The 22,860-nt window shown below is 35.6% G+C and overlaps 2 protein-coding genes and 1 long non-coding RNA gene across 7 annotated transcripts in view; 2 read left to right on the top strand and 1 right to left on the bottom strand.

Moving 5' to 3' along the window:
* The window catches only part of LOC109859978, a 47,932-nt gene extending 33,307 nt beyond the window's left edge, over positions 1–14,625 (bottom strand). For both annotated transcript variants that reach the window (XR_002250763.1, XR_002250762.1), the window contains exons 1-2: positions 14,586–14,625; positions 14,072–14,273 (exon numbers count right to left, since the gene is read on the bottom strand). This is a non-coding gene — a long non-coding RNA (uncharacterized LOC109859978). The remainder of the gene's footprint in view (positions 1–14,071; positions 14,274–14,585) is intronic.
* Positions 671–12,466, top strand: LOC109859976. Of its 2 annotated transcripts, XM_020438746.1 has the most exons (12): positions 671–981; positions 2,211–2,475; positions 4,464–5,347; positions 5,492–5,618; positions 5,690–5,884; positions 5,970–6,148; positions 6,228–6,313; positions 6,572–6,791; positions 6,894–7,196; positions 7,315–7,497; positions 8,487–11,289; positions 11,705–12,466. In XM_020438746.1, the coding sequence occupies exons 1-12, from the start codon at positions 924–926 to the stop codon at positions 11,838–11,840; spliced, it is 5,439 nt and encodes a 1,812-aa protein (XP_020294335.1). In that variant the 5' UTR covers positions 671–923; the 3' UTR covers positions 11,841–12,466. The 2 variants fall into 2 exon arrangements, with proteins under 2 accessions (XP_020294335.1, XP_020294336.1); XM_020438747.1 differs by lacking the exons at positions 671–981; positions 2,211–2,475 and adding an exon at positions 2,727–3,510.
* A 1,346-nt stretch (positions 14,626–15,971) lies between the features above and the next one.
* Positions 15,972–22,860, top strand: part of LOC109859979 (prominin-like protein) — a 35,331-nt gene continuing 28,442 nt past the window's right edge. For all 3 annotated transcript variants that reach the window (XM_020438755.1, XM_020438757.1, XM_020438756.1), the window contains exon 1: positions 15,972–16,389. In XM_020438755.1, the coding sequence (XP_020294344.1) occupies positions 16,062–16,389 (328 nt within the window). In that variant the 5' untranslated portion in view covers positions 15,972–16,061. The remainder of the gene's footprint in view (positions 16,390–22,860) is intronic.

Here is a 22,860-nt window from a genome sequence, read left to right on the forward strand (position 1 = left end):
CTTTTTCTCTTTCATACTTCTTCGTCTTACTTCGTTTTCCTCTTTAACGCGGAGTTCATGATCGTGACTCACACAGTCGCGTGCAAAAGAGTCAAGACCGCAAATGTGGAAGGGAAGATTGTATGACATTTCAGCATACAGATTTTTTTATCAGATATTTGTAAACATGCGAAAAGAGATAACAACAAAAGTCAATATATATGTGTTATGTGTACATATATGTAATAAAAGTCACTATTAACAATATTATACTTTGTATCTAAATTAAATTAAGATTTTAATTTATTAAGAATTTAATTAAATAAATATCCTTCTCTATTTGATGGTTATTTCTTATTTTTATAAAATTTATGTTCGTATAAACAAATAAAAAACCATCGGAGTTAATTCTTTTCATCTAATTTTCAGTCTAATTCGCGTTACATTCGTAATGTAAAAATAATATTCTTAATAATTGTGGCTTTTTCATTATGTCAACGAATCTAAATTTGATTCAAATTATCTTTTATTCTCATCACTTTCATTTACTCTTGATAAAGAGGTGGATGATGATTACGACGATTCCAGCAACGACGAAAACTTTGACGACAAACGATCGGCACGACACGGAGGAAGAAGAAGAAAAGAGAGACGAGTGTTCGGTGAAGCCAACCGACCGGCTATTTGGAACACGAGCGATCAGTTCTTACGGCGCCTTCGCACTGTGGACGCGGATACGCGAATCGCCTTTGTCACCGATTTTAAATTTGTTTCTCGGTTACAAAACGATATGTTAAAAAAATCCACGTAAAATCGTGCAACGCGTCAGATTTTTAAATCGATACGCGCCAGAAACATCGATGAGCTTTGTGAAAATCCTCTGCAAAGAAATGGAAATGGAAGACGTCAGGGGATGTTTTCTGGGATAGTTTGGGATATAGTTCATGATAAGACTTGGAGTCGCTCAATTCATTTCACTGAAAGAACACTACTTCAGTACTAGTAAGTTTTCTGTAATATATATAATAACTAAAACAATCGAAAGTACAAACTTTGCATTTTGTTGAAAAACGAATCGAAGAGTTAAAGAGAAAAGTTACAAAACAAAAAAATTTAAAATATGTAAACAATTAGTTAAATAGTTAAAACAACTTTTAAAAACCTTCTTAATAAACAGTATAGAAATTCATTGTTAATAAATATTGTTAAAAATAAAAATTGTTAATAAATAAATTAAATAAATTTTTAATATGTAATTAAACGTTTGTCCTTTAATTTCTCAAAAGTACCTAAAAACATAAAGAGTTTTTAGATGATATTCGTGCGCGCGAAAGAATAATCGCGTGATTAATCTTAAGGACATTTTTATCGTATTAACGTTTTTTTGTATTTCACGATATTTCTCCATAGGAAATACATTAAGGCTAGTAAGGAAGTTTACGGAGTTTTGCCTTTTTCCGGTAAGGTTATCGGTAGAAAAGTTTGCCATATATTGCCATTAGTATAATTAACCCAGATTTTCCCGGATTTATGGTGAACGGCGCGCGGGTCAGAGCTCTACGCTGCACAACACTATACAAATTGTCGACATGCCTTCGATTGCGAAAAAATGGCAAAAAATTGTCCACTTAATTGTATGATGTTACTCAACTGTAATTAATACTTGTCTGAGTATAATTAACAATATTATTGTGCAAATATAGGTCAGTTACATTAAAAATGACCAAAACCTGGAAATTACAGAGAAACTAGAATCAACTGAATAAATAGTTTTTTTTGACAACAGTACAACGAGCATTAATTATTATATCAACTGCAACAATATTCTATTATTAAAATCATTGGAATCAACAAATAAAAAAATGAAAAATTTACAACAAACTATATAAATAATAAGATACTAATAAAATTAAGTGTAGAAAGCTTAATAACAAATTGTTTTTAAACATGAATTATACGTCTAAAAGATTTTCAAAAATTTTTATTATAATGAAATTTTTCTGTTTCTTTATTAAAAATAATTATGAGATTCAACAAATTTTTAAAATATCAGAGAAAATATTGTCAGAAAACGATATTAAAAGTTATATGAGTAAAAACCAACAATTCAATTAGATCAACCTGAGATTGTAGTCTATAAGAAAACTCTTGATGTTATTTTCATATATAGTAACCCTCTATAAATAATTCTTGTTAAAATTGTGCATATCGCGAGATTTTTGTTTAATTAGGAGAAGTTGTCAAGAATAACACGAGACAATATCAGGAACAGCACAATGTCGGAGGGTTGCACGAGTTGCAGGGGCGCGAATTATGCGGGCGGCACTTTGCAGTTAGGCACGGCTGCCGGTGGCAACACCGGAAGCTCATCGTCCACATCTGGGACAACCTGTACTACCATGAGAAGAGTTCAGGTTCGCGCAAAAGTATTATATGGCACTGGCAAAGCGATAGCGAGCTTACAGGCGCAAGAAAAAGCGGCCAGACACTGATGAGGTAAAATTTATTACTTCAATTAATCTTAATCCAGAATAAGATCTGCGACGCTAGATATATTTTTTCGCCTATTAGAAAGAATTTGTAATAGTTTCAAGTTTTATTCGTTTTATTTTGGTTGTTAAAGAGATATTTCAAAGTTTTCATGTGTTCGTGGGAAAATTTAATAATATAAGGGGGGTGTATAGATAATAAAAAAATATTAAAATAATTATATTGAGAGATCTATATTACATATGCACACACACAAATACTTTATATATGTATTTTTTATTTCATTAACACCGTTGTTAGATCTAGGTGACAATAGGGTCTCACAAGCCCCCCGCTCCTTGTTATCTATCTATCTATCTGTTGTTAGTACAAAATTATTAGACTATCAATCAGGAATAATAATTGTTCTAGGAAGCATGGACCGCGCGAACCGATGTGCCAATTAACATAATCTCATTCTTCTCGGTTAAATTTTTTCGTCTAACACAATTGTACTATACATCTTAGAATCCGTAAATATTAGCAGGGAAATTATAAGAAGTGCGAGATCCGCTGTCTTCCTATCGCGTAATGTTGGTACGAAACGAAAACAGCCGATCTTCCCTCACTAGATGATCAACGATGGACAGTCGAAATAACAAGATAACTCGTTGTGGTGCCGCGAATAACAGTAAAAATACGACAAAAAACGACGACACCAATGTCAGGCAAAAAGTAAAGCCCGGAGGCGCCGTCTTTCCTTGCGGATAAGACCAGTCGGCTGATCTGATCGCCGGTTAGTACCTGGTTAACCGTCCTCGAGAAGGCCGACGACTCGATTTGACGATTCACGCACGTCCCAGTGTCCTTTTCTTTTTTTTTTTTTTGTTTTTTTCATTTTTAACTTCCCGTTTTGCGATTTTGCTCTCTTTCGTTTCCGCGTCACACTGTTCGACGCTGCGTTTTATCTTTTCGTCAATTTTACGCTGACAAGTATGTATCGCTGGATGTTTTGAGTGCTATCAGGAACATGTCATCAAGCAAAATGCACTTTGCAATCTTGTGAGTTGTGATATAAATGATATAGCTTTTATTAATAATATTTAAATTGTTAAACATTATTTAGCGACTTAGTCGATAAGTGAAATATTTATTTTTCACAATAAAAATTGCAGATTATTTTGAAGTTATTCTAAGATTAAAAATTATCTATCAGGTTTTTTAATTAATATCTTAACAAATGGCTTTTGGCTATAAATTTGCATTTAAAGATTAATTCACAAGTCGAATTTTGTTATCATTAAAACTTTCAAAAATATTAAACGTAAACATGTGTTCGCTTTAATATTTCTCCGATATTTTTACATATTTACTATCAAAATTCACACAAAAGAATGTTTTCAACTCAACACATAAGATCATTATCAATTTTTTATATTCCACGTCTTCACTGTTCTACAATTCGCGGTCCCGTTACATCTCTCTCGATCCTAACGTCACACTGTGCCGACAAGATCATTTAGTGACTTTCGATTCATCTTGTCCGTTTTGTTTCTTCGGTTTTTTAACATTTCAACATCTTATTAAACATCGTCAATTGTTGTTGTATAAATTTATTCTTTGCAAACAGCTTTCAGACTACTACCACGTATCGGCATTTTATCTTCGTACTAATAGTTTTTTTTAATAATAATATTATCGTTATCATATATGCTCGTACAATGTGTAAGATAATTAATTTTCAACGTCATTATATTATGCTTTACGACCAATATAAACTCGCGCGTATATTGTCGAAATATCCTACAAATTATTAGACACCGAATGAAGTCAAATATTTATCGACTATTTCGTCTTAGAGTTTTAACATTAACGACTTGTCAGGTTACTACGACGTTATTCAAAGAAATAACACATTTTATACTTATAAAACTCTTTCTCTCTAAAATGCATTGCATTATGTTAAACGATTTTATCGGATAAGTTTAATAATTTTATTGTTGCTTTGATCTCAGCATTATTCTCTCTTCTCTCTGCTGCGTGTTATCATCTAAATCCGAGGAACAACATGATAAAAACGAATTCCACGCCAAAAGCCAAGCGTCCAATTTCGAAGTTAGAAATTCCGATAAAGAGAAACAATTATTTTCCACATCAACGGATGTTTCGAGAGAGAGAGTAAATATTTCATCAGACTACAATCCGTTAACCTCAGACATCGAGAAAAGCAATGCAAATACTTCGTATCCTGTCGATGCAACGCGGTTGAAATACAAACAGAAGTTGCTCGAGAAAGAGATACAGAAGGCAGCAATGGATCTATTACAGCCGGGAGATTTCAACGGAATCACGTACATTCTTGCGAAAGAGACGAGTCAGACGAGAGATGAAATCCAACATAAATTTTTGAAAACTCCGCGTATTTCGGAAAACTCTGTGGCAGGTAGACTCGTGAGAAGAAAGAAAGAGTATCAAGAAAATCAAAAAACAGAAAACGTGCCCGTTAGAACAGAGGAGGATTCGCTGAATAATTCAAGTGTCAAAAGTGCCATCTCGAAATTGTTGACCAATGTGAAAAATAGCACATCAAAGAAAATGAAATCTTTTCAAGAGCCAAATAATGGGGCCGAAACAAATAAAGATTCTAACACCGGTAACATTTTTCCATCAACAAAAGAACACTTCGCTGAAAAGTCGAACGGGAGTTTGTTCCGAACGACCGATGCGATCACGAAAACACAGAGTGCCGACCCGAAAGTTGGAAATCAAACTCCGGAAAGTCGCGCCGATCAAGAAAACTGGGAACACAAAGAAGACTATCTGATGGAAGCCGCAAATTACGGATTACAGGCCATGCACAATCTTTATTACATCCAGGAACCTAAATTGTATTCGATGGGTAAGCGATGAAATGAAAGTAAATTACTTTTTTTATATATACGTATAATTTTATCTACAATCCTATATTAGCTGAATATTTTGAATTTATATTTCACGAAGAATTGCCTCACACACGCGGAATAAAAATAAGAAAATTGAATAGGTCTTTATCTCGAGAGCGATAATCCAGCGAGATACGTGGCAGCGTTTAACGAGCAATCGGAAGAAGCGAAAGCTCTCGCGAGATTCGGCTACGCAACTCTTCAAGGCACCGCCATGTTTTTGAATAAGTAGGTTTGCAGTAAACAACAATAAACTTGTCGGAACTTGTATCTATTTTTACACTCCGCGATCTTCTCAGATTTCCCAACGCACCGTTGGAATTGCCTTTATCTCGGAACAAGTTTGTCCGGAGAACAACTTCGCTGGAACAACAATGTCCACGCAGAGATCCACCACAATGCCCACCGGCTAGTCTAAGATACAGGACATCTGATGGCAGCTGCAATAATCTGCAGCATCTCTGGTGGGGTTCCGCAATGTCAACGATGCAGAGGTAGATAAAGAATGACAATTTATAACATTTAGAATTACCTAATTAAACAAATTAACGAAACTACTCCAAATTACTTTTTATACAGATTTCTATCTCCGGAATACGACGACGGCGTTCAAAGTATCAGAAGATCAATAACAGGAAGGCCACTTCCAAGTGCACGAGAGGTCACTAATCTGGTACACGAGGACAAAGACGTACCTCTGGCTTCCGTTACTCACATGCTGATGCAGTGGGGACAATTTGTAGATCATGATTTGACAGGCACGTATTTTAAAACTTACACATTTTTTCTTCTAAAATGTTTTAAGCATGCAGAGTATATAATTTTGTTTATTAATAGCAACCGGTCAAAGTAGAGGATTTAACGGTACTGTGCCACAATGTTGTTTACAAGGAGGTATCGGTTTTCAACCACCAGAGTTTATGGTAATGAGTCAATCAACTATATTAATAAGTTTTAGTTATATAGCCTCTAAAAATAAGTGTTTGAAACATTGTCTAAAAGAGTCATTTATATATTCGTTGATATTTGCATTAAATCTTTCATACTTCGGTCAAAACTTCACGCCAATTGCATGATTCATAAGCGTCGTAATTTTTGTTTCACACTAAAAAAAACTTCCGTATAGTTCGATTTTCCGCGAGAAAACGTTTAGAAAGTGCACTTCTAATGAATGTCGATAGCATCCGGAGTGTCTGCCGATAGCAGTGAATCTTCGCGATAGCTTCTACGGTCCTTTGGGTGTAAGGTGTTTGGAATTTCTCAGAAGCGGACCGGCTCCTAAAGAGGGTTGTGAATTTGGCCCTAGGGAGCAATTGTCTCAGGTGACCAGTTATCTGGATGCCTCCATGGTTTACAGCAGTAATGCCATGCATAGTGACAGTCTGAGAATTTTCCGAAACGGCAAGTTTCATTGAATAGCAAAAAAAAAAAAAAAAGACGTAATTGTTCTATCTCACGAGAAGAAGAGAATTTCTATGTCTTGAAGAGAAACACCCATTTCAGGTTTGCTGCAGTACGGAAGAATTCAGTCGCGAAAATCTTCGTTACCGAAACGCGAATCCGATTTATGCAAACGTGGATCTTTGTCGACGACTTGCTTCCGCGCCGGCGACGGACGTCTCAGTGAGCAGCCTGCTCTTACATCCTTGCACGTAGTATTTCTAAGATTGCACAACAGAATAGCTACAGAATTATCTGATCTAAATTCCCACTGGAGCGACGAAAAACTTTTTCAAGAAACCCGAAGAATCGTCGGCGCAATAGTTCAACATATAACTTATCGAGAATTCCTGCCAATCGTTCTTGGTAAGCTAACTTCCTCCTATGTAATCGTATATTCACTCAATAATAACGTGATCATCGATAGTTTTGCAAGTGTTAGGAGAGACAAAGTGTTCTCTAAAAATGCTGCACAACCTTTCAGGTCCGCAAGTGATGAAAATCTTTGACCTGGAAGTTCTTAAAAAGGGCTACTATGAGGGGTACGACCCAACCGTAAATCCCACCGTTGCAAATTCATTTTCCACGGCGGCTTATCGATTCGGCCATTCGCTAGTCCAGCAAAGTTTTGTCAGATTTGATAGCAACCATAGGCCTATATTTAATAGTAAGTGAAAATCAAATTCTTCTTTTATAACTTATAATTTACCCTAAGAAATAACTTGCAATTTTAATTATAATTTAAAATAAAAATTTTATAAATTATGCAAAGTTTTGAACAGTCCTAGGAGCCTTATGCTGGATGTTTGTTGCGTAATAAATAAATAAATATATGTATATATTTTTTTTTATATTATACTTCACGTGTAAATTTTTACACGTGAATTTGAAACAAAATTTCAATTTCTAAATTCATATAGGATGCTGTACTTGCATCACGTATCCCCGTTTACCCTTCCTCTCTCTAATTTTAAAATATTGCAAAACGAATACTTCGGCCAGGAGTCGAACCCGGAACTAAGTGTCTCGATGGCCGAATTGGGAAGGTGACGGCACGGTAAACCGGAGATTTTGGGTTCGACTCCTGGCCGAGGTGTTTTTTTTCGCAATATTTTAAAATTAGGGGAATAAACGGGGATATCTCATATATGTGATGCAAGTATAGCATATATATGACTTTAAAAATTGAAATTTCAAATTAACGTGTAAAAATTTACACGTGAAGTATAATATAAAAAATATATATAGGTATATGTGTATTTATTACGCAACAAACATCCAGCGTAAGACTCCTAGAACCATTCAACACTTCACATAGTTTGTAATTAAAAGAGCCTAAAACTCATTATTATGAAAAATTTTATCCACGGATAGTGTTAAAAATAAAAAAAGTAAAACAATATTTAAGAGATGTATCTCTATTTTGCTGCATCATGCTACATATACATATGTATATATACATTTAATATTGTCTGTCTTTAGTATATGTATATATACATTTAATATTGTCGTCGTAGTAAGTGGCCAGCGCACGTGAGTAGACTTGATACATACTAAAGACAGAGCTCACAATATTTTTCTAACGTAATCACGATCGTATATAATTTCATTAAAAAGAAAATTATTAAGCTAATTGCACAACAAATTTTGTCGCAGACGTTTCAATCCACGACGAGTTTAACAACCCCGCAAATCTAGAAACAGCAGGATCTATAGATCGGCTACTTCTGGGTCTGGTAAATCAACCGTGTCAAAGGAGAGACGAGTTCATATCCGAGGAGATAACGAATCATCTTTTTCAAACATCCGGTTTTGCATTCGGCATGGATCTGGCCTCTCTCAATATCCAGCGCGGCAGAGATCATGGTTTGCCACCTTACGTGCGATGGCGAGAGCCGTGCGGTTTGTCGCCGATAAGAACTTTTGACGATCTCGATAGAGTGATGTTCCAAAACGCGGCGAGGAAATTTAGATCGCTGTACGCGTCCGTGGAGGATATCGATCTCTATTCGGCCGGTCTCGCGGAGAAGTCGGTAGTTGGCGGTCTGGTCGGTCCAACCTTTGCTTGCATAATTGGTCAGCAATTTAGCAATCTACGACGCGGCGATCGATTCTGGTACGAGAATCCCGAAAGCGAAAGCAGCTTCACTCTCGGTCAACTGCAGCAGATCAGACGAGTCACTCTGGCTCAAGTTCTGTGTCGAACAATGAACAGTATTGAGACCTTACAACCGTTTGTCTTTCTCACGGCGGACAGATTAAAGAATCAACGTTTATCCTGCGACGATCCGATCATTGGGCAATTGAATCTCGAATATTGGGCTCAACGGCCATCAGAATTCAGAAGCTACGTTGACGATTCGCAAGAAGACAAACAAACAGCAACCGAAACAAGTGACACTATTTTTAGATCGAAAAGAGAAAACGTTAATTTGAAGAAAAAAGTTCCTAATCAAGATCAAGAAACATTTATACCTCAGAAGCCTGTGAAGACCAGTATCAATCAGAACAACCGAATCGTTGTGAAAAGACCTTTTGGACGTCCGGACAACAACAACGTCACAATTGTGGTTAATAACAACGCCGTGAACTCACCTATCTTTGTAAACGAAGGTATTTACGGTTCGCACATCAAAATACAACAACATCCTAATTCTAAACCGACTTCGAATTTTAATGAGGCTCTGAACTTCCCTGCACTTCTTCCGCAACTAAAACCTATACCGACGACTATTCCTCATTTAGCAAAGTATCCGTACGTTCCTCACGCTTTCGACGATCCTAATAATCCAAATCCACTCGTTTACGGATTCAGATCGCCTGTTTTCACGCAGGATGACGTTTTCTACGACAACTATTCCGCCACCAATCCTAGACCGACTCTTTACACTTATTACACGAGATTTCAGCAGAAGTCTACCACTCAAATGCCCGATCGCGAGGTTGACGACTATTTGATTAATTACGGATCTTCGCATCACGATTCGCTTCCAACACACGCTTACGAAAGACCTAAGCCTTCGATGAATTCTGAACATCATTATCAATTGAACGATAAACAAAACCCAGGTTATGCTAGTCCACCAGCAAGCATACGACCGAGTTACGATGGACAGAGACCTTCGACAACCACGAGACCGACTTTCCGACCGGATTATAATTCAAATGATGAACTATATCACAAAGAAACTTTAGATTATAACAGACCTAAACCTTCATCGAATGCGCGGCCGTACAATGAAATGCATCATGCACAAAATCCGATTGATGAAGAATCTGCGGTCCCAGTAAGTTCACGTCCAGATCCCATCAGGCCGAATCATCAGCCATATGATACACAAAAAACAGGCAAAAATCCACACTTGCAAAGTAACAATTTGAGCAAACCGAATGCAAGTTACTCTTCTAATTTGAATAGACCGCATCAGAATCAATGGAATTCAAACGGTTATCAAACAAGACCCGGTGAAAAACCATATGATCACGATGATCCTGATGCATATAGAAAAAGACCAAATGTTAAATTGACAATTTATAATACTGACAATTCTCATGTAACTAACATACCAAGCAGTGAATATAATTCTCAAGCCTGGAAGGAATCGCTCGATTTTATCAAAGATTCTGCGCAGACTGGACTTTACGGATTTGTTCCGAGTTCTGAAACAAACATCCCACATCAAGAATATACGTCAACTAGCTCGAGTAATTCATTCCCCACAGATTACAATAATCACAATCGGTATTTTGACATCACTTCGACTTATTATGAAACGACACAATTATCTACTCAAAGTACCGTGGATGTCTCATCTTATACACAAGAAAGCGTTAATAGACCTGTTCAAAACTCTTCACTCTATCAGACAACAAGTCATCCGATTTATCATCAGAAAGATGATCAACTATTTTCCAACACCCCATATTGGTTAGAAACTTCGACAAAAAATTCTTACATACACAGACCAGAGGGAAGCTTTATTTTCAAACCCACAAAGGTGCAAAGCATAACGATCGTCACTGAAACAATCGAAACTGTTCACCATCCTGGTCATTCCGGATACATTTCTCAGCCTAAAGTTAGTACCGAGATTCCAAGGCCATTGGTGCAGCAGATGAAGAACAATTCGCCGGTTACCAAGAGACCTGGACAATATTATTATGAGAAAAACGTGCTACATCGGTATCCGGACGAAATGATTGGGCAAATACCCAAAATTAATTATCAAACGAGCGAGGAGAAGCTTGTTCAGGAGCGAAAAATAACATCTGAAAAACTTAAAGTGGAAACATCAGATTCAGCATGGAATTCCACTTTGATTACGAATAACGGAGAAAATAAATTACTGACGATACCTACGCTTACGATCCATGATAATAATGCCACAAGTGAGGCAGTAAACGAACGAGCTTTTTCGACGGACATTGAAAGTCTTGCACCAGCTGACGTACTTGACAGGTATATTACATGCAACTTTATTTGCATTTTATTACGAGTAACTATAAGCTTCGAAAGTGCAACGTGTGTAAAAATATAATCTGTACACTTGTGATTGTAATTGATAAAGCAAACAATCAAAGTAAGGAGTACTTTGTCAAAAGAAATCTATCTTTACAACATTCTTCTATGCATTTTTAATATTTTAACCAACTTTATCTAATTTTAACCCTTTTGTTACGACAGTCCGCTCCGCTGGAGTGATGCCGACTATATTTAGCACCTGATACGCAGGTCGTCGCGCGGATGCCGACTATAGTCGGCACCCGTAACGAAAGGGTTAAATATCGAAATACATTTAGTAATTTAATGTCTCTCATTTAGAATTTATGTATTTTACCTGCAATATTACATAAAATATTTGATTTTTTCATAGAACAAATTATTGGGTGAATTCGCAAGAGGATCTGAATTTACCGTCTGAGTTGGAAATGCCCGGAATTCCATCCGATGAATTCACGAGTGCCAAGGAATTACCTAAGCCCATTACATCAAAGAGTCACGCTACTTAAAGAGAGTTTTACATTTCTTCATTCTCAATATTTTCGAATTTAGAATAAAATTATTAGAAAGAAGTTTTAAAACGCTTTTTTTATCTACTTGTTTTATCGAACATTGCCGCACTACTTTGACTATAGTTTTAAGAAAGTGTGTGAAAATGTTACATCGTATTTAATAATATTTTAGATTTCAATTTTCTTATCATTTTAAGATAAAATCTTACTGAAAAAATGGTTCAAACACAGAAACATATTGAAATGAGGGAAAAAATGTACTTAATGATTATAAAAATATAGTTAGTGATTAGTTTCTTGAAATTAACGTATCATTTTTGAGATATATTATATACATATATTTTTTTCGCTATATTTCAATTATCTTCTTTATTTTTTTTCTTTTTTAGTTATCAATTATATAACGACTACAATAATATAACATCTCTCTTTATCATTAATATTAAAAAAGTAAGCGTTTAAACGTAAACACGGTTAAACTGTATTTTAAAAATGTTCAAAACGTGTATATCATACATTCGTAAGTGTATTTGAATATCAAATAATTGAGAAATATAATACGCGTAATGTAAATGTGATGTAATTATGATGTTAACTGACAATAAAGCGAGTATATTAATTTATATGCGTGTATACGTGTATGTGTGCGCGTAAAAATGCTAGAATTGTTTCTTTCTTGTACTTTTTCAATCGTAATTCTACAATTTATTCAATATGTAAATATTGAAAATTGACGTTTTTAAAAAGTAAAAATCCTCTTTTCTTTTCCATCAATTTTAAAACAAAAGAGAATATACATGTTACAATTTTTTCAAAATGTATACGGGCTATAAAATTCATTTTGTTCGTCGTAAGTTTTGAAATCGAAATGCGCTATCGTAAAAGAATTTACGGCCGCTAACATTATCGTGGCGACCGCCACGTGGATTTATTCGAATTTATTGGAATCTGCAGAACTTATGTGTTTTCAGAAAAATACAAGATATACAAAATTGAGAACAATAATAAGCAAACCAACAAAATTGATAAAATATTATAATAAAAAAATATCTACGTATTTTATTTGTTTTACATATTTATGTATATATTTTTTGGAAAGAATTCAACAAATCGCCCATGTACATATCGTCACTCCCTGCGTATAATTACGTAAGTGTCACATACGAGATTTTCAGTTTTTTGCATAATGACATTTAGAAATTCATGTTCTTTATGGTCATCAAATATTTAAAAAAATATTTATAAGGTAAAAATTTAAAACCGAAAGATCCCTTAACTAGGGAAACATATGAAACTTTAAACTTTTAACTGCTCTCCTCTAAAATTTGCGTTTTGGAATTACAGGATTATACGTAGGGAGTGACAATATCTTATGCATAATAAATATAAGATATATAGAAACATAATCATTCACTCTACTATTATCCTTTTGGTTTAATTCTACACAAGCCCTAGATGTTTTAAATGTTCTCTTTCATTCTTCCAACTTTCAACGGAATCTTTGTTCGAAACTGACACGAGTTTTCGGGTCACCGCGGCAAAAAGGCAATGGCCGACTCGCGTGATCGAAATGCACTTTTCGATGTCGTGAAGTTGTGACCCCGATTTTGCCGCACATTCTGCGCGCCACCTGATTTCAGTGAGATGAGAAACGATGCGCATTGGGACTTGGGTTGACCAAACAAAATCGCCTAGCGGAGTTTTCGCGATCTAATCGATGACCGTCGCGTTCATGACTGACTGTACGATCCCATTGTTCTCAGTGCGCAAACTAAGCGATATTAATATCGTAATTTTCTTTTCATGATATAGAAAGAGAAAGAAATTTTCTTCAATGTTCTTTATTCTGATTTTTTTGAATGAACTCTTATCTACTGGCGTTCAATCGACTATACTCACTGTTACTGAAAATCTAGCTTCTTTGTTAGAAAAGATTTTCAGAGGATTACAATGAGAAATTAGTGAATAAAGATAATGAATAAAGATAAAATATATAGAACACAAAAAATACTTGAAACAAATGTTCCCGTATAAATACTTCACGGTATATAACCATGACGCAATCACGTTTGTAAGACAATTTGTGCATAATCATCATATATTCTCACGATAATCATTATATGGCGGTTATCACGATACGCGGCACGAATATCGCTTTCTCCGGTTATAGTAACGTCGTTACGTCAAGAAAACTGTATCATTTAATGTAAAACATGCTTGGTACATACCATGTACGTAGAAAAAATGATAATACGGATATTGTAGATAATACGGTCCTCCTCAATAATTTGGCGTATTAAATGACGAATTTTGATCACTTGTGGAATCAGTAATGCAGTGTTGTTACGCAGTGTCGCTAACAAGCCATAATATTATAGATGACAGATACCTAGCGTACAATGTTACAACGCATTTTGTGCTTTGGAGTATCTGCAAATATTTTTCAAGCTTTTTACCGCGTTACTGACTATTATATATTCTATCGGTGATTCTCGGTGAACGCGTAAATTTCAAATTTCATTTTCGATAAAAAATTATTATTATTAAACTAACGGATAGCGATGAATTATGTTTTTTCATACCATTTTAAGTCACCATTCGTAATATGAATACATAACTATGCAATATAAAAAAACTTATCTATGTTTTTATGTCAATATAACACGGAGATTACGTTTTTTTGAGAATTACTCATATATATACAATCCTATGCATTTAGAACAACGTAAAATTAAAGATTACCTGGATAACAAAGAAGTCACATTCTACCATTCTTATTTTTTATCGACCCATTGTGCAATCTCGCGTCACATAAATAACATCTCAAGTACTAAATATATTTCTTAACTTTGAGTCTTTTTTTTACCAACACCTTAAAAAATAATAGGAATATTATAATCATTTAATTTTCAGTTTAAAAGATATTAAATATTAATAAAATTATCGGTGCAAAAAATGTAAATGAAAAGCATATTATTATTTTAAAACTGAGCGCTAAAATTCAAGTTTATAAAGTATATACGTATAGATATAAATATATTGTTGTGCAAACAAACACGACTCATACATTGTTCAAAGTTTACTGTTTTTGATTCATTGTTATTGTGTATGAGCAATAAGTTGTTTTCATTTCGAGAAACACGTCAGACTATTGTATACATTTTCAGAATAGATACCGATCGAACTAATCTCGTAATACGTGCGAATGTACGAAAGTCTTCTTGAATTTTCTCTCTTCTCGCCAGGCTTGTTTCTCACTCGAAATCGCGATTTAAATTTCGTTGACAAACAGCTCTCGACCGACATCTTACATAAATTTCACATTCAACAAAGTTTCTAAATCCGATTTTCCCACGTGTTACAACGATAACGCGCATGTGTGCCGATAATTTCATAAGAAATGTCATCAACGCGCGATTAAAATATGAGAAAACAAGCGCGCGATTTCATCGCAGTGACTCGTCCATTTGTGTTCTCCTCTCCCTTCCCCCTCAACGCCGTTTTCTCACGATCAAGATTCGAATTGCGTCGGCTGACGATTTGATCAGACGATATTGCGAGTAATTAACGATCTAAATGTTTTTTAAGTGCATATCTGACGTAAATCCGTCGCGTATGACAACGATGCTATTAGTACGATAATTACGCATCGATAATTCCACGCACAAAACAAATTAACACAAAAAACAAAATGTAAGCGCGACTCTGCACTCGACATTTTCCGAGACGTAAAGAATAGCGGAACGAGCGGCAATTGTTCCCTAATTCAGCAATGGCTGACAATATTAAAAAATAAATTCTTTTAATTCAAACTATAAGTCCAAATATTTCAGATTGAATAAATTAAACTTTTTCAATCGCATAAACATCTCAGAGAAACTAATTGAAAATTGAAAGTATATTTTATAAATGTTTAAGTCAATCGCTTTATGTTTCAATTACGTATTACATACAAATCTTGGAGATAGATCCGAATTGTATCACACGGATGGTCCTGTGACTGAACTTGATCCCTGCGCCGAAGCGTTGTTGTTACTCCTGGTGTGCGCAGCGCCTTCTGATAAAGGGAGAAAAGACGAGTGCGAAGGAGTGGGGTGGGAGTAGGGAGTAGCGTCGCTCTAGTCTAGTCCAATTCCGAGCGTTCCGCACGTTGCGCCGCTCGTGCCAGTAGAGAACGAGCCAGTCGGTGGTGGCGCGTCTTGGACGCGAGTTGTTGCGATGTGTCGGCTTACGAATGCGCATGGACCGGCGACGGTTTCGGTGCTCTTTTTACGTGTATGCCTCCTATCGTTCGTGCTCGTGTGGTGCCCGGTGTCATGCCAGCAGGAAACCAGTTTGACGAATCGCATGCGGGCGATAAGCGAGGACTTGGATCGTCAGCTCAACGAAATAATGGCCTCGCAGGCGCTCAGCTACTCGACGTTCAACACCGTTGGGCTGCCCTACAACGCCACCACCAAGTTCAACCCGAAGGGCATGGGACAGCTGTACAACGTTACGAATATGTTCATCGACCTGGTGCAGAGCAAGCAGGCGTATCCGGAAGGTAAGATTCGCGGAATTCCGGAGATTGTTTTCTCTCTCTCTCTCTCTCTTTCTCTCTCTTTCTTTCTTCTTTCTCTCTTTTTCCCGCGAGCTCGAGAAACGTCATGGGGACTTTTTGGGGTTAGGGCATGGGGAATGCGCGGTATATGAATTTTCGCTCCGTTCGATGGTTACGCCCTGTAATGTTGCTAAGCGCCGCGCACCCGAAAAATGGCCGACTGCTTGTTGATAAACACAGACCTTCTGTCAAAAATGCGCGAAGGGTCAAACACGCCATCGGGATCATGTTGACGAGTCATTTTGGCGCTACTTCGCTCCCAGTTGCCATGGCGAATTTTAATTTTGTTATTAGAAAAGATGTAAATAATTCCGGAGCATAAATGTAAGAGAAAGAAGTCAAGTACTGATATTTTTATTAATGATAAGTAAACAAAAATAACAAAAGCAGAAGTTCTCTTTTTGTTATCTGTTAACAGTTTTTGAGAAAAACACTTAACTTCTTATCTCTATACTTGTTAGAAAATTATATACATACATATATATGTAACTTGAAATTTGTATTTTATTTTGATGAATATCAAAAATGAGAATTTAGACGCGGATGTATTGCGTGAGCGAGAGCTTTTCATAAAGGTCGCAAGATCGAATAACACAGTTATATTTATATTCGCGACTCTAACTTATTTATCAATTTCTAGTGTTTTCTCGTTTACAATACTTTAGATGTAAAAAACAAAAACAAATTGCAAAATTATTGACATTCTTTTTATTCATATAAATTCTTTAAAATGCAAACATCAATCGAAGTAAAGTAATATTTTACAATTTTGCACATTTACTTGTATTTTTTCATAACTTAAACTTTCTTTAAAATAGACATAGAGAAAGAAAATTTAGTCATTCTCAGAATTAGCGACCTAACCGATGTTGCAATTGATGGTGAGCGGAGAGATCGTGGTTTTATGATCTTGTCGCGAATGCGACACGCGCGCGCGCGCGCACACACACACACACAAAAGAAAATGACATCGTGTTTCGCGGAAGACACTTTTTATTTGTGTCTTTAAAAGTTTTATGCTTCGAAGTATTGTAACTTATCAGTGTGCTGTAATTCTGAATTAAAAAACAAACGATTGTCGTGCGATTCTTTCATTCCCAGAATTCTGTAATTCTTTATAAGGAGAAATATTACCGGCAGAAAAACCAGGTTACACGTTTGATTATTAGAAAAACTAACGCTCGCTCAACTTATACTCATTTGTAGGTGAAGAGTTTTTCCCGATGGTTTGATTCGAGAATTTACTTTCCCGAGAACGATTGCTTTTATCCTCGAATCTGTGCTTTTCCTGCTTCGTGCAAATTCACGCGACATTCTTACGTACTTGTAAAATATTCCGTATGAAAGAGTTGCGTACAGCGACTGTAAGATTACTTGTGCTTTGGAAAACAATCGATATCAGAAGATTTAATACGCATCAGCTCGTATGTACTACGTTTTTATTTATTTCTTTATTTATTTTTTTGTTATTCCGTTTTAATCGGATTTATTTATATGGTTATCTTTTGCGAGCGTACAATAGACATGAAATGTAGCATTGACCATTTGTTTTTATTCAACCGCGAATTTACAATGATCGAAAACCTTTTTGCGCGCTAGTCGACTTGGACAGATTTTTTTGACTATTATTTTAGTATTCGGATTTCAGTTTTCATCATTCAGTTCTGATTCGCTTTATCGGTTTTATTCAGGCAAGATAGAACTTTTTCATTTTTTTTGTATATTCAACTTTTATTATATCATGCTATCGTGAAAGCAATATAAAGTTACGTTTTTTGTTTTGAAATTTATATGCGCACACAGTTTAGCTTTTAAAGTCATTGCGTTCAACTGTTTCATTTTGTCGCTACAATTACGCGATAATTATCGCGTAAAATACGGCGCAGTAGTTTTGATCTCATTGAAATTCACTGTTGCTTGTAACTCGTTAACGATCTCTTTCGAAGATAAAATTAGCGATCTGCTTGAAGAAGCAGAAAATTCTCGCAGAATTAGCGACAGGCAAATGCTTTTCTCTCATGAGATAATATACGTTAAAAACTTCAATAACTCTGTGAACTATGCGGATCATTGACCCTCCAGGCGTTATAACGTGTAGGAGCGTGTGTATCGCGTCTAGCAGGAAGTTGATAGTAAGAGCATCGTCCGTCCAGAAACGAATCTGCTGTGCTCACTTGTGTTTTTCTTCGACGAGATTTTCGTCACAGTTAAAGTAAAGAATTTAATGATAGCGAGAGTCGATTTTTCGTCTCTTCAATGTTTCGCACCGCTTAAAACTTGCTTCTGGTTTATTTTTTGAGACACTCGAACATGTTGACAAAACATTTATGTTTCAGTGTTTCTTGTTGTTGACTCAGATGAAAGCTTTTATATTTACGTATGTTCTAAATCTAGACGTCTTAAGAGTCATATTAACTTTGGCCTGTATCACAGTGCCAAGTTATTAAAATTTACTAGAATATTAAAACTGTATTCGACAAATAGTATATATATAATTTATACAAATCTCGATTGCGTGGATAAACACGTGGATAAACTCACATAGATAAACACGTACTCTCTGTATATATCGCCAGCAATTATTACGATACGTTTCGATTTTGTTTGACCGCGTGTACGAGAGTAGTCTTATTATAGGCTAGTATCACTTCTGCCGTTAACAACAATCCAAAGTTTTTTGATTCGTCACAATATGATCAGCGATCCGCAACAATCTAATTTTGTCCGTATTCGCGCGACGGATTTAGTGATACCGGATGCGGTCGAAACTGGAAACGCGCGAGCGCAGCTTCGTGTAACTAGCTCCGAACTCTCCTATGTATTACACAGATAGCGTGCGAGGTTCAGGTGATTACGAATTATAAACTTGAAACTCGACACCGAACCCGGTGCGGAGTGGTTGATTTGACGCTCACAGAAATTACGGGACGGCGCGCAGAATGAATTGGATTTCGATGGTCGCGTTTCTGTTTATCAGTCCGTGACGACTGTGTTTCGTCTTCGAGAATGATGTTGCTTCTTTTTTCAACTTTGTTCCTTGATTGGAACGCGTCAGAATAACGGCATCTTTAACAGTACGGATTATTGCAAAGATCCAACACTGACGCGCTTCATTACGCGCACGATGATCGACGAGAAGCGGAACCGCCGATATTATTGAGTCAGGAGGTTATATACGGTTCAGCAATTTGCTCATTATTCATACTTAATGCGCTTTACATATTAATTTCAATTCTCTTTACATTTTTTATTTTTTCTATAGAACAAAAGTTATCAATATAGCTCTCCCACTTACATTATGTACAATAAATTGATTAATATTCAGTCTTTTAAACTAAAAACTAAGTGATAACATTCTTCAAAGAGAGAGAGAAGACACTTTTCGTCTCTTTATAATTGAATAGCCAAATAATTGATTTACGAATCGACCAAAAGCTCGTTAAGGTGACACACGTCATTCGCAACATCGTGCATTAATTTCTGTTGAGCGACAAATGATTTACGGTGTGTCGAGAAATCTCGCTCTCCGACAGTTGACGGTCGATATTATTTTATTAGCGCGTTTCGTAAAAAGACGTCGCACGTGTGTGTGTGTGTGTGTGTGTGTGCGCGCGCACGTGTTAAACCAGCTTGTCAATCGTCAATAGCTCGGATCCCAATGGCAATGTGTATATCGATCTCGTCGTCTGATTCTCGTCGCACAAAAGCTGCCGTCTATCCGACATTTCCTTTCTGGATAGAGAGACGAGCGTATTAGAGAGAGAAGTGATAGCACAAAGCGGAGACACTCGAGTGTCCTTGCGCATTAATCTTTCGTTCGACAGAATTGCCCGGCTTCCTCTCATTCTTATAGAATAGAGTTCACGATATATATATATCAATTCTTGATGTATAAATTTCAGTTTCAATTGATAATACATATAGATCTTTCTCGCGCGCTTTAACGTGCGATTCATACGGCGTTACGTATATTATTTGATTACACAGGCACACAAAAAAAAATGTTCGGGCTCACAGACCAGATCACTCATTCTATATGTATTTTGAGACACTGAATTCATTTCCGTAGTCAGTTTACCCCCACCACGTCAGGATTTTTGGCAAAACTCAAAAAATACCCGAAAAATCACTAAATTTGCATCTTTTTGCGGCACAAAAACCAGTATCAAATGAATTCGTCAGCAAAAATTACAAACAAGTAGTGTCTAAAATAGACGCAGAATTCCAATTTTTCCAAAAAACTTTGGAAAAATGGAATGTCTAATGAACTTAAAAATGCATTTCTTGCACAACCATATAGATCAGTTTCCAGGAAACTTAGGTGATTACAGTGAAGAGCAAGGTGAACGTTTTTACCAAGATATTAAAGAAATGGAGAGAAGATACCAAGGCAGGTGGAATGTCAATATGATGGCAGACTACTGCTGGACGCTGAAAAGAGATTGTAAAAATAGAGGAATTAAACGTAAACGAAATCTACTACACAGATCTTTTGAAAGCAAGCGGGTACGCTATTATAGAAAAAAATTAAGTATCACGCATTTTTTCAAAAATTCTGACGTGGTGGGGGTAAACTGACTCCAGAAATGGATTCGGTGATCCAAAAAATATATAAAATTATAATTGAAAGTACGAATTCATTTGATACTGGTTTTTGTGCCGCAAAAAGATGCAAATTTAGTGATTTTTCGGGTATTTTTTGAGTTTTGCCAAAAATCCTGACGTGGTGGGGATAAACTGACTACGGAAATGGATTCAGCGTCTCAAAATACATATAGAATGAGTGGTCTGGTCTGTGGGTTCGAACATTTTTTTTTTTTTGTGCACCTGTGTTATCAACCCGTAACTCTCTCGGTAATAAAATGTACCTATCACGTGTATATATGTATGCAATTGCATTATCAATTGCGATTACAAGTATCAATAGTCGCGTTAATGTTGTTATCGGATTAATTATTCAAATTGTGACATCGGAACAATGTGAAATTATATCTTATACGAAGCTTTTGTTTGTTTTTTTTTCTCAATAATACTCGGAAGTACAATATGACAAAACGTAAAAAAAAAAAAAAAACTAGAAGCTATCTAATTTTTAATGTCGGACTATAATTTTGTTAATATGACAGTGATTGGATAATAATAACGCTCGTTGTGTGTCATATTGCGTTTTGCTGTGTCAACAAGAATGAAATTTCGGAATTTTGCTTCTGCATCTATTTACAAGTTCTTTGAGTCTTATCAACGTGAATTCTTGTTCTTTCTTGTGCAAATGAGATCCTACCACCAATAGAAATAAGACGATAAGCGCCGAAAATTTGAAACCGCTATTCAGATGCCGAAACTTGGCTTATCTCTCTTTTCGGCTCGCCAAATACATTACCCCGCATGTGACACGTGTTCAGATAATAACATTAAAATTGTTCATGAAGCGTTTATCTTCGGTGTCGAGAAAAAATGATCAAAGTGATATCGTGTAGGCAGAGAAAAGGAAAAAAACCAGAATAACTTTGTAAAAATTGATCATGTGTGTAATATCTTTCAGATTTGCCATTATTTCTTTAGTTTTTATAAAAGTGAGGTAAATTTTATTATGCGAAATTATGAGTGGTCGTAGGAGCCTTACGCCGGGTGTTTGTTGCATAATATAAATATATATTAACATTATACTTCTCACGTGTAAATTTTTACACGTGAATTTGAAACAAAATTTTAATTTCTAAATTCATATGGATGCTGTACTTGCATCATGTATATTCCCGTTTACTTCTCTAAGTAATTTTAAAATAGTGCGAAAAATTTTTTTTGCAATATTTTACTCAACAAACACCTAGCGTAAAGCTTCTATGACCATTCATAATTTCGCATAGTTTTTTTGTAATTAAAAGAGCTTAAAACTCATTATTATTAATTGTTAAATTTTATTATGTTATAAATATATGAAGTTTTATATAATTATATAAGTGATCGGAAAGTATCTTAGTTGAATCACACAAAACTTGGTGTTTTGGTGTTGCACGATCGATATACACTCACGTTTACAAAGGCGAAGCTGTTTTAAAATGCATCGTGTTTTATCGTTTGCGCTGCAAATGTGTATTCACACGGTTTCTAAACGTTTGAGTAAGTTTACCGTAAAACGTGACTACTATATACTACAAGCTGCTTCAACAACCGGCCGAAGCGGAAAAGAGGTGGTTACCCTTCGGCAAACAAAACGATAAGGATTTTAAAAATACAATGTGTACTCGACAAATTTTCATATTTTAATTGTGTGCATGCATATTTGACGTAATTTAACCCTTCTTTGCATGATGATGGAAATTTTAATCATAACATTTAGTGAAGAAAAAAAGGTACTCAAAAACTGTAAACTGTAAATTTGTTGTTAAAAAAAAAAAAAAAAAAAAAAAAAAA

This window comes from Pseudomyrmex gracilis, unplaced genomic scaffold, assembly GCF_002006095.1.
Source record: "Pseudomyrmex gracilis isolate BER0280 unplaced genomic scaffold, ASM200609v1 scaffold_312, whole genome shotgun sequence".
Lineage (NCBI taxonomy): Eukaryota > Metazoa > Arthropoda > Insecta > Hymenoptera > Formicidae > Pseudomyrmex > Pseudomyrmex gracilis.